Source organism: Penaeus vannamei, chromosome 20, assembly GCF_042767895.1.
Source record: "Penaeus vannamei isolate JL-2024 chromosome 20, ASM4276789v1, whole genome shotgun sequence".
In the NCBI taxonomy this organism is placed as follows: Eukaryota; Metazoa; Arthropoda; class Malacostraca; order Decapoda; family Penaeidae; genus Penaeus; species Penaeus vannamei.
The window spans coordinates 15,180,156-15,192,655 of record NC_091568.1 but is presented as its reverse complement, the minus strand read 5'-3'; the positions used below and the strand labels follow the sequence as shown (position 1 = coordinate 15,192,655).

Sequence of the window (12,500 nt, the reverse complement as noted above, 5' to 3'; positions counted from 1 at the left end):
ATCATTAACAATGCTGCAGGCAACTTCATTTCAGTGAGTTGCATTTTATGTGTTTGGGTTTTAAAACAAAGAAATTGAGAGACTTTAAAATACAAAACCTTGCACTGTGATTATATCTTCCCATATCATAGTCTTTCTATAATGTATGTATAATAAAGCTTTGTTGCTTTGGAAGAAATGTGTAGCAAGACTAGCAATTTGCAGCAATATTTTCCATAATGATTTACCACTCTCTTTTAGCCCTCAGAGAGACTCAGCGCCAATGCCTGGAGGACCATTACAGATATAGTGCTCAATGGAACAGCTTACGTGACTCTAGAGGCTGGCAAGCGGCTTATCAGTGCAGGCCAAGGTATAGAAACATTTCCTGCCATTATATTAAAATGCAGATACAGTATTTATTGCTGTCATAGTCATTAGGATCAACAAAAGTTATTAATTCCATATAGAGGAAAGGGAAAGATGACTCAGTTACCCTTACACATGGCCCATGTAAATGCCTAAAGAATATGAGAAAGTATTGATTATAAAGTGTACTATTACTTATTTTTCAAATAGAGTTTTGAATATTGAAATTCTTTCTTTTTCAAATCACAAAACGAAAGGAAAAATAGAGCATTGAAGCAGAAGTAGGGTTCAAGGTCTTCATGAGAGCCCTTTAAAGAAGAAATTTTTCTTTAATGTGATTTCAGAGGCATATAAATTCAGATCATAATTCCTCCTCAGGTGCTGCATTTTTGTCCATTACAACAACATACACAAGAAGTGGCTCTGGCTTTGTATCCCCAAGTGCATCAGCAAAAGCAGGTGTTGAAAACCTGACAAGGTAAGTCTTCATGTTCATTTTTTAAATTAATATTTTGGTTGTAGGACTATTTGGGCAAGGAAAGGCAAGCTTGGAAATGTATAGGTAATTTATATATAAATGTATAGGTAACCCAAGAAATTGTCTTTTAATAGTAGACTTACAAAATCTAAAGAATTATCAGTTATGAATAGAATTGCAAGGTCTGAAGACTCTTCCTATCAGCTTATAAGTGAAGTAGAGTTGTGTGTGGTAATTGGAAAATAGATATTAAGACCTTTGAATATCGTGGATGAATTTAACTAAGAAGTTGTTTTTATTTCTGAAGGTCACTTGCAGCAGAGTGGGGCCGTTATGGGTTACGTTTCAACTGCATTGCCCCGGGTCCTATTGAGACAGAGGGTGCATTCAGCCGTCTGGACCCAACTGGATCTTTTACCCAGATCGCACATGAACGCATCCCAGCTGGACGTTTAGGAGAAGTGGAGGAGTTGGCAAACCTAGCAACTTACCTTGTGTCTGATTATTCTACTTGGCTGAGTGGAGAGGTAAGTCTTTGTTAATGCATGTACAGTGTAACTTGTGTATTAGACTTAACAGGTAGGTATATAGGTAGAGGTATTTTGAGAGAACGGACATTGATTTATAGATTCATAGATTGTAAGTTGCATGCTGAAATGGAAAGTTGTGAATAGAGTTGATCAATAATAAGACATGAAATAAAACACTTATGTTCATGTACACTCGAAGAAAATATTAAAAATCATAAGTATCTTTTTAGTGCTTCCACACGATATGGTAAAGTATTCCTTCTTTTTGGATTATTCTCACACGGACAGTGTGGGGCACCAGTTCAAAAATCTTTCCCATCACATGTACATTATAGCCACACAATCTCCATCATATGATAGATATTGCAGTGCATCCTGTGAACATGATAAATTGATAAAATAATTGTAGGGATCATGCCCTGATTTTGTATCTGAAAATCCCTAGTCACCCCATGCTGCTTATGCTATGAAGCAGTCCAAGATAGTCTCATAATCATAGAGTAGTTTCCTTAGATATATAAACTATAAACTAGAACCATTTAATCATCTTGGCTTTCCTGAACACCCATTACCAATGATGTTGTTCCTAAGCAGCCTATTACCATGGAACATAAGATTCCTACAACATTCCCAATTTGAATGAATTTTCTGTACAGCTACATGTACCAACAGGAAATGTGACATTGAAAATACACCCTCCCTCTTGAGTTATAGCAGTGATATTACACCAACCCAAATATTACAGACCATTGCACTGGATGGTGGCAGTTTTCGGTTGGCATCAGGAGAATTCAACGGTCTTATGTATATGTCATCAGAACAGTGGGATAATGTGGAGAAACGGATTCGAAAAACCACAAGCAAAGACAAGGCTCTGATGAAGGCTAAATTGTGAAGTGATCTATTCATTCTGGATATTGGGTACTGACACCTTGGCATTAAATTGATTAATATTGATAAATGATTGATAAAAACATCTTTATCAATGTGGGCAGGTGGATGTTGTCTATATGGAACCTGTGCATATGTATATATATGCATGCCCATAATCATTAAGTTCATGTTTGGAAATTCATATTTAAGGGAGACAACTGATAGATAATGTTAATGGTAGTGCTTGTAGGAATACATAGTAGTAGTAGTAGTAGTAGTAGTGGTAAGTAGAGGTAGTTTTGACTGTAATGTTGTAGTTATGCAAGTACATGATTTGATGAATTTTGATGGCTGATGCTTTATGCTCATCAATTAGTGCTCCAAAGAATGTTATCAGTGTCTGGCCGGTTGATGCTATTATCATACTCTATATATTTGCAATTGAACCATGTAGAAACTATGATTTAAAAATGTTTCTCTTTTATTCTTCAGTCTATTGGATTTGATGGAGGAGAATATCGCAACATGGCCGGCCAGTTCAACATGCTAAGCCAAGTGACACCAGAAATGTGGGAAATGATGGAAAAGATGATCCGAGGAAATAACAAGAAGGAAAAGAAATAAGATGAACATTATTTGGAAGAACAGAGAATTTTTTGAGTCTTCTATTTTTCTTTGCCCAAAGGATTATATGTATTTGATCTTTTTAGAGAAATATTGAATTAGCTTTATTGATATGATTTAAAAAACGTCGACATTTCCTTAACTTTGTATAGAGAAATGGTCTTTGCCACTAGTTTCTTTGCAGGTCATACAGATAACATATGTAAATATGTATTGAAATATTGTGTAATAATACAGAAATGCATATGTATATATATACATGCTCAAATGTAAATGTAGGTATATTTTGATAAATCTACTTTCAGTTCACCTCTTTCTTCAAACAAATTCATACTGCTTCTATAATAAATTGTAAATCCTTATGCATCCTTATTTCCCCTGAGTGATAAATTTAATTCTTGGTATGTAAAAACAAAAGCATGTCTGATAGTATGGGGAAAATATGCATAGGACGTACATCTTGCATATCTGAAGTAAGTTGCCAAAAAGACATATATTATAACTGTCTTTCTCTTATATTTTTCTGTTATAAATAACTGAGTATTTGTTCATAAGGAACCCCCAATCCATTGCTTGTCACAGGGGAGCTCAAGAGACAAAGACTGAGGCCCAATGTGGGGGATCACCTCTCCCTTGGACCCCCTCCACCAAATTCCTTGGCCATTGTTGTCGTGATGGGGGGCTTAGGAGATGGGGATGGGGGCCAATATAGGGGATCACCCCTACCATGGGCCTCAGCCCCCAGCTCAACTATTTTTGCATGGCCTTTTTGTTCCATCTTTCTTTTTTTTTTCCTTACCTTCCCTAACCCCTTCTGTCTAATTTTTAAAATGTGAGAGCCATGTTACAAAAATAAAAGGCTGACTTTCTGCTAGTCATGATCGGCCTCAGGGAGCCATGGGTACGGTATTCCCTTGGTAGTTATCTAGCCCTTACCCTTCATGGGGACCCGGAGGGGTGGACCATTTATCATCCCCACCTATTTCAGGCTTCCCATAGCCAGTAATGAAGATTTTGTACCCCTAATAGGGGCATTGAGGCTTGCCCCTTTATCAGATGTCCCCCCTAGTCTGACTCCTATGGTTTACCGACCCCTGACTCTCCTTTGACCACGGCTCCGACAACTGATTCTACACCCCCTTGATGACACCTACTATCAACTTAACCCATCCTGAATCATCTACCCAGATAATGCAACCTCCAGATGACACCCCTCCCTCAACCCTAATATCCTTAAACCCATCTACTCAACTACCTCCATGTTCTGCATTCTCCTTTGTTACAACTCTTCACCCGTATTGCCCTCCCCATCACACTACTACATCTTTCCACACCACACCATATCCTCTTCCTCTTGTCCTCATCCTTCTACATTTCTCAACTCTACAACCCTTTTGAATACTCTGTTTGACCCAGCCAGGGTTTTTTGTGATTACTCCTACAGGGGGGGGGGGGGGCTTATGAGACGAAAACTGAGACCCAATGCAGGGATCTCCCCTGCCTAGGCCCTCAGCCTTCGACTCAACTAATTTTGCATGGCCTTTTCTCCTTCCAGTGTTTTGTTTCCGTCCCTTCTCCAATCCCTTCTACTATCTACTTCCTAAGGTGTAAGAGCCTTGCTGAAAGGATGAAAGGCTGACTTTGAGCCAGTCCTGAACGGCCTGAGGGAACCATAGGCACGGTATTCCCGTTTTAGTTGTCTAGTCCTTACACCTCAAGGGGACCCTGGAGGTTGGACTATTTATTTCCCCAACATTGGCTTCCCATGGCCAGCAATGAAGATGTAATTCCCATATTAGAGGTAATGAGGCATGCCCCTTCATCAAATAGCCCCACCAATTCAATCTCTCCTGGCTCCCCGACCCCAGGCTCTCCTTTGACCACGACTCTGAACACTACAACTACTGCTCACTCTTCAATGCCTACTAGGGCATTACCCACCCAAGCCGAGACTCAATCTCCAGAAGACATTCTTACTCTCCCAATTTCATCACCTTTAGCCCTACAACCTTCTTCAAACACCCCATCCTCCCTTATTATTACCTTACAGCCTTATTCTCCATCTCTCCGTAATATTACCCCCCGCAGCAACACTCCCTCTTCCACATGTCCCCATCTTTCTACCACCAACAACCCTACAGATATCGTAAGTACTCAATTTAGCCCAGCTAAATGGGACCGATTTTTCGTTATCCCCCCTACTGCTCCTTAGGCAACACTCTTCTCTTTCAACAATGCCTCCAAATGCAAGTGAACAGTCCCTTTCCGTACCCGACCCGATCGTTCCCGTCTCATTACAGTTACATCTGAAACCAAAGCTATAGCATTAACAAATCTAAATGATCTTTTTGGCAACCCCATTCCTGCAGAACCTCATCCAACTCTTAATACTTGTACCGGAACTGTGTCTATCTCTCCAGTAAGCTGCCTATGGATATCGATTGGTCAGATAGTGGAGAATACTTACTCGGCTGCCTCAAAGACCGTGATGTGATATCAGTACATTTCTACTCCATTCCTCCTAGAGGCCATCGAAAGAAACCCACCAACATTGCCAAAATTACTGTCAGTACACACGACCTTCACTTTCGTATCTATATTGGTGGACAATCCTTTCCTGTTCGACCATACCAACCTCCTCCCCGTCAATGTCAAAACTGTTGGCGATTTGGACATCCTGCCAAACACTGCCGCTCCACAGACCGATACCCTCTATGTGCCCAACTTGGTCATAACCGATCAGACTGCCCTGCACAAACACGCACATGTGCTAACTGCGGTGGTCCCAATAAAGTATTTTATAGAAGCTGTCCCACTTACAAGTTTGAGTCTGAGGTAGCTACTCAGACACAAAAATTGTCGCACTCTACGTAAAGCCAGACAGGAAGCACACCGACAAGGTTTCTCTTATATTCCCTACTCTAGTTATGTCGCTCGCTCTGCCCCTCCCTCTCCACCTCAAGATGTTCCCAAACCCTGGCCTATACCTATCTACTTCCCTACTTCCACTTCTACATTCTACCTACCCCAGTCAAATTCTTTTGCCATTCTAAACCCAGACACTCCAATCTCAACTACAGCCCCAACACCGCCCCCTCATGCTCCCTCCACACTCAAAGTGACTGCCGATATCCATACCCCTCCTACACATATTGCCCCTACACCCCTCCTTCCCAACACAACTCCTCCTCCTACTCATATCCCCCCTACACCACTCCTTCCTACTCCCTCCCAATGTAACCCACTCCCCTCAACTCCAACTACACGTACATTCTCCCTCCATCCATCCTTTTCTATCATTTCCACTCCCTCCTGGATACACACGTGAAACCATTACGTAATTCCCTTACCTAGACTCACCATAGCCCATTCACACAGCAATTCCTTTACCCATCTTTAACCTTTCAAGATTACTATAGATAGCTGACGCATAGCTATCACCCTTCACCCCTTTAATATACTTTCCTATAGTGCTACATGACCTTAGATGTCTAGCACATTTATTTTGCTTTTTAACCATTAACCTCTAACAGCCCAGTACTCTGACAAAAATGCCTGCAAAAACAAGTAGCCAAAGTCTCCTTCCGCAGACGTCCTGATCGTTCACGCCCTGTCACAATTGCATCTGAGTCTCTAAGCTCATGCAATATCTACCCTGGTTGACCTCACTGGTAAACCTCTCCCTGTACAACCCCACCTCTCCCTTAATGCTTATACAGAAACTCTTTTTATTCCCCCAAATAATTGCCCTGTCAGTAACAAGAAATGGTCAGACTGCGAAGACCTATTTGACTGCCTTATGACTATGATGCAATATCAGTACAGTGCTACACTATCCCACCAAGAGGTCACCGAAAGCTCCACGCTAATATTGCAGGAAGGCTAATATTGCCAAGATTACCTTCCGTACACATGACCTTTTCTATAAGGAATCGTACCAAGTCAGACCATATCGACCTCCGCGCCAATGCCAGAAATGTTGGCGTTTCGGCCACCCTGCAAAGCACTGTCGCTCCATGTCTCGATGCCCTCTATGTGCCCAACCTGGTCATGGCCGTGCAAACTGTCATGTACCAAGTGTAATGGCCCACATAATGTATTTTAAAGGAGTTGCCCAACCTACAAAATTGAATCAGAAATGGCGGTTCACAGATACAAACTCCATCGAGGTTTTTCGATCATACCCGACTCCAATACTATCCAATATTCTACTCCTCTCCCTGTATCCAAACTGTCTCTACATCCTCAACAATATCTCTTCCCCCTACCCTTCACCTTCCCACCTCTACCCCTATCTCCCAATCAAATCCATTTCCATTCTAAATCCGGATACTCCAATATCCACAACTCCCCCTATGCCTATCCTCAACATCATCTGTCCTCAAGAATCCTACCTAACACATACTCCAGTACCGATACCAAACTACCATTACTACTCATTACTAATTCCTCAAAAAACTCCATGCACTAGACCTTTCTAAACCATTATCCCTATTATCTGCATCTTTCTCCAACGATGGATTATTTCAGTTTACTTTTCCCCTTCTCTTCCTATTGACATTAACGCCTTCAAAACTTTACTTTCTCAACTTCAGCCACCTTTCATCATTACAGGCGATTTCAACTGCCGTCACACTCTTTAGGGTGATACGACCACCACATCCCATGGTCGATCCCTTTAACACTTCCTCTCCACAACTGACCTCATTATCCACAATTCCGATCGCCTCACACATTTTGACATGCGCACACAATCATTTTCATGTCTTGACCTCTCTTTATGTTCCCCTTTCTCTCTATCAGACTATCATTGGTAAATTCTAGACCACTGCCCCTATAGCGACCACTTTCCGTCCGTCCTTACTCCCACTTCATATGTCCCACTTCCTAATCCCCCAAGGAAGTGCTTCAATAGAGCTGACTGGCAAACGTTTGCTTCACTCGCTTCTATACCTCTCGTTCCATCTCCATTATCATCCATTTCAAACTACAAATGTTTTCAACAACAGCCTTAACAGCTGCCTACACAGTCCACTAGACCTTATACGTCTAAATGTATTTCATGGTGGAACTCAGACTGTACAGTACTAAAGCGCTCCGTCTAAAGTGGGCTGGGTGGAATAGTTACCGATATAAACGAGACACTCCCACCCACCTGTCCGCCCTTATCGTCTTTTAAAAGGCGTCTGCCCACCTTCGACGTACAATTCGAAACAGCAAAACAAATAGCTGGATATGTATGTCTCCTCAATTACATACACATCTACATCAGCTATCTGGCGACGGATTCACAAAATATCAGGCAAACATCCTCCCCATCTAGCCCCAGTCTTCCATAATCGAGATACTCACATATCTGATCCTCTCCAAGTCGCTAATGGGCTAGGTGATTATTTCAGTTAATAGCGGCTCTCATCTTTCTCCACACTTCACTTCCAATAAAACCACCAAAGAACGTACTCCCATCACATTTTCCATCTCTTCCGATGAGCCATACAATACTCCCTTTTCTTCTTAAGAATTACAGACTGCCTTACGATCATGTCACAATAGCCATAAGGGTCCTGACGGTATTCACTACCATATGCTCAGATATCTCCCATCCTCCTCTTTATCCTTTCTTCTAAATATATATAATCAAATTTGGACGACAGGAACTGGAGCGAAAACCAAACCTCGTTCTCCCATTCTTAAAACCCAATAAATCGGGCACCCATCCACAAGATAACCGCCCCATCGCTCTAACTAGCTGCTTATGCAAGCTACTAGAGCGAATGGTGAACTCGCGGCTAATGTGGTATCTTGAATCACATAACCTTTCTCCTTTCCAGTTTGGATTTCGTCGTGCCAGAAGCACAGCAGCCCCCCTTGCTCATTTTGAGACTTATATAACATTCGCATTTGAACCCCATGAATCCATTTTAGCTATATTCTTCGACCTAGAGAAAGCATATGTTACCACATGGCGGTATCATATCCTCCAATAATTGTCCTCTCTAGGCATAAGCGAGAAACATGGGTCTTTACAAAATCCTTCCTTTCCAAATGCACCTTTCAAGTCAAAATTGTTTCTTCCACACCATCCTCTTATCCTCAGATTGAAGGCGTCATCAATACACGTTGATGACTTAATCGTCTATTCCTGTGGTCCATCTATACATACTCTCCAACAACTTCAGTCAGCAATATCATCAGCATCTTCCTGGACCACTAATCATGGCTTTCGTTTCTCCACTACCAAATCCGTTTCTATTCTATTCTCACGCAAACGTTGAAAACCCCAACCTCCAACACAAACCCCCTACAGTCCCCAAATCTGGGAATACCCATCTCTTTCAACAGTGTCTCCAGAAACAACAAGGCAAAGTTACCTTTCGCAGTCACTTCGATCGTTCACGCCTTGCCACAGTTACATCAGAATCCCAAGCTCGTGCTTAATACTTGTATTGGAACTGTTTCTATCCGCCAACTTGTTGTGCCATATATGACAAGAACTGGTCAGATGCATTAGTGTTACAGTGCTAAACTATTCCTCCCAGAGGCCAGCATAAGTCTCATATCAATATTGCCAAGATTAGCTTCCGTAAACATGACCTTCCTCATGAAGTTTATATTGGTGGATTGTCCTATCATGTCCGACCACATCGACCCCTTCCCCGTTAATGTCAGAAATGTTGGTCTTTTGCCACCCAGCCAAACACTGTCGCTCTACAGCCCGCTGCCCTCTATGTAACCAACCTGGTCAGTCACATACATTGGCCAACTGTGGTGACTCCCATAATGTATTTTATAGGAGCTGCCCTGTCTATAAGCTCGAATGTAAGGTAGCAGTTCTCCTGTCTAGGCTTCACTATATGTGAGGCTAGACAGGAAGCATAATAATGAGGATTTTCTCTCTATACCTATTCTAAAACAGTCCTCTGCCCCTCCCCCATCTCCACCAGATGTTTCTGAATCTCTACCCTGAACCATCCTACCTCTACTCTCTCTATTCCGTGGTCAAATCCCTTTTCCATTCTAAATTCAGATACTCCAGTACGTACCTTCCCCTCACTTTATGGGTCCTACCATTTTCACCATCCACACCCTTTCCTACACCCTCCTTTTTCTCTGCTCCTCGAATATCCATCCCTTCTCCTCACAAGAGATCCTTTATTTCTCAGACCTCCCTACCCAAATCCCCTCCAGAAACATCCAAAAAATCCTAGACATGACCCAAGAAAATGTTCCGCTCCCTCATCCACCCTCCAATCCCTTTATTCATAGTCCTTTTACATTCAAAGTATTTGCTGATATCCATCCTCCTCCCCTGCAAATTCCCCCTACCCCTCTTCCTCCTACTTTTTCCCAACATACCCCATCCTCTCCTTCTTCATGTACACCATTTCTTTTTAGTTCTCCATTATCCTTTCCCTCCCACCTGGATACTCGTGTAAATCCCTTCTGTCCCAACAGTGTCCTCCTCTGGATACCTCCCCTCCTGACGCTCTTCCTGATACTTCACCTCTTTCCTCAGTCCCTTTATTTCATCCCCTAGACTCTTTTCCTGACACTTCTCCAACAGTCATCTTTATCCGTATTATCCGTTGAGTATTTCATAACAGCTCTTTTACCAGTTTTACCTTAAAGCAATGTTCCCCAACAACAGATACATCCCCATTCCATCCAATCGCCCTATACCCTTTATTAATGTTAACTTACATCACTTGCACCCCTTCATTACCCTTTTCCCTATCATACTACCCTATAACACTATAACCTTTAATATTCAACACTCTTTATACTAATTGTTAACTCATTTACCCTTTTCACCTCAATATTTCACCATAGTGATATATGACCTTAGATATCTAGCACATCTGTTTGTTTCAACCATTAACCATTTATAGCCCACACACAAGACACAACCAAATGCTTCGTTTTTGTTTTTCTCTCTTCTTGAATAACCTTTTTAAAAGAATTATTAGTGATGATTGCAGGAAGGGAAGAAATAATTAGCATTACACTGAAAGGAAGGCTAGAATCATAATAAAACTTTAATACTTAATAAATGGTCAAACCCTAGTCAGTGTCTGGTGATTTTGAACAACAATCAGTACAGGTACTTCATTGGTTTGCTTGTGTGCTCAGTGGATACCCTATAAGTAAGCAAACTGTTCACTTGTGTCAGCTGGATCATTTGGACAGACTTTCACTATACAATACTTACAAAGGAAAGATTACTCATCTCTAAATAGTTTAAAAAAAAACATTCTTTCCTCTATACACAAGTGAACCTATTAAAATCTAATAGGGTTTGTGATATTTTTTGATTCGTGATTCACACTTCTTTATGAACGAAAATTAATTGTTGAATGTTTATAAAATCATTAATGAAGGCAAGGCTAGATTGAGAAATCTGTATTCAGCCAAGGTCTTAATAACACTTATAGACATTGGTATTCAGCCACAGATACTAAGTACTCAATACAACCTGACATCAGCATTTTCATGGAATCTAAAAAGTGTGTGAGAAGGTTAACCCCCTCCCCATGGCATGCACTTTGTATGCTTGTGAAAATGTTGAGAAATTTGAAGCACCCTTAAAGGTTTAGTGCTTGTCAACTTAACTTCTCAAATGCTTAATGTTCTAAGCAGAGGATTATTAAGAAGAACAATTTATAAATATTATTCTTATATTTACAACATCCCAATATGATACACTGTACAAATCATACATGGTTGCTAGCAAAATCTGTTTTCAAAATAACATTAAAACTGTTAGAGATTATGTAGATCTGGGTACACAGAAATTTTTAAGGAGAAATAGGAAAGTGTAACAACTTGTAGTTAATGCTCTGAAATATTGTAAATAATTATATTTTCGAATTGACTGTAGATGAAGCTGAATCGATAGTCTAAAAGAAAAATTAATGCTGATAAATTTCCAATCCCACAATTAGGCAGTTGCACTATCAATACTTTCAAATGTCTACACCAAAATCAATTTAGCAAGATTTTACCAAACCCAAAACTGCTCCACTTAATAAGAACCCTGAATTTACAAGAATTTCACTAAGAATTTTGGGAACTCCTTGATACTGACATTTTTGTAAGCCTAGACATCTTTTAGTTTTGTAACAAATTGCCTCTCTCCATGGTTAACTTGGCTCCTCCATGCTGAGACACAACCTCCTTCATTTGCTCAAACCATGGTGTTATTTTGGTGTTACTTTTAACGTCTTGGAATGCGTCGCATCCTTCGACAGCAGTCAGAACACCAAACACAGTCAGGTCTGATAGATTTGGCTCGTCTCCGCCCATGAATTTCGTTCCCTTCTTCTTTAAAGCCTTGAGCCACACATTGACATCATCATAAAATGATGCTCTAACATCATCTTTAATCTGGTGCCTGCAATAAAATAAAATAATCAGTTAAACAATAATAATCAATAAGAGAGAGAAAGAAGGGGAAAAATCTAAAGTGCACAAGAAGAAAATTCCTGAAAATCTCTTGGCTTTCCTATGATTTAGAAATTTACAGCCTTTCATTTCTACAGTGTCTATCATTTGGCTTTTAAGACTTTACAATATTGGGAATTATAGGTAAATATTGGTTGGACAGCATTAAATTGAAGGGCAGTCATTTACTTCATAGCAAAAACATG

At 40.7% G+C, this 12,500-nt stretch overlaps 3 protein-coding genes across 4 annotated transcripts in view; 2 read left to right on the top strand and 1 right to left on the bottom strand.

Moving 5' to 3' along the window:
• Positions 1–3,215, top strand: part of LOC113816958 (2,4-dienoyl-CoA reductase [(3E)-enoyl-CoA-producing], mitochondrial) — a 5,736-nt gene extending 2,521 nt beyond the window's left edge. Inside the window, exons 3-8 of one of the 2 annotated variants that reach the window (XM_027368950.2) lie at positions 1–33; positions 241–352; positions 727–826; positions 1,134–1,353; positions 2,102–2,277; positions 2,722–3,215. The exon at positions 1–33 is cut by the window's left edge and continues 148 nt beyond it. In XM_027368950.2, coding sequence (XP_027224751.2) covers positions 1–33; positions 241–352; positions 727–826; positions 1,134–1,353; positions 2,102–2,251 — 615 coding nt within the window. In that variant the 3' untranslated portion in view covers positions 2,252–2,277; positions 2,722–3,215. The remainder of the gene's footprint in view (positions 34–240; positions 353–726; positions 827–1,133; positions 1,354–2,101; positions 2,278–2,721) is intronic. The other variant, XM_027368951.2, reaches the window with a different exon arrangement.
• A 1,403-nt stretch (positions 3,216–4,618) lies between these two features.
• LOC138865147 (uncharacterized) lies at positions 4,619–6,936 on the top strand. The gene is made up of 6 exons (XM_070134520.1): positions 4,619–4,999; positions 5,278–5,422; positions 5,597–5,723; positions 5,934–6,089; positions 6,444–6,511; positions 6,674–6,936. The coding sequence occupies exons 1-6, from the start codon at positions 4,619–4,621 to the stop codon at positions 6,934–6,936; spliced, it is 1,140 nt and encodes a 379-aa protein (XP_069990621.1).
• Positions 6,937–11,510: 4,574 nt separating this feature from the next.
• The window catches only part of Su(P) (prostaglandin E synthase Su(P)), an 8,435-nt gene continuing 7,445 nt past the window's right edge, over positions 11,511–12,500 (bottom strand). Inside the window, exon 6 of the mRNA XM_070135070.1 lies at positions 11,511–12,244. Within this exon, the coding sequence (XP_069991171.1) occupies positions 11,962–12,244 (283 nt within the window). The 3' untranslated portion in view covers positions 11,511–11,961. The remainder of the gene's footprint in view (positions 12,245–12,500) is intronic.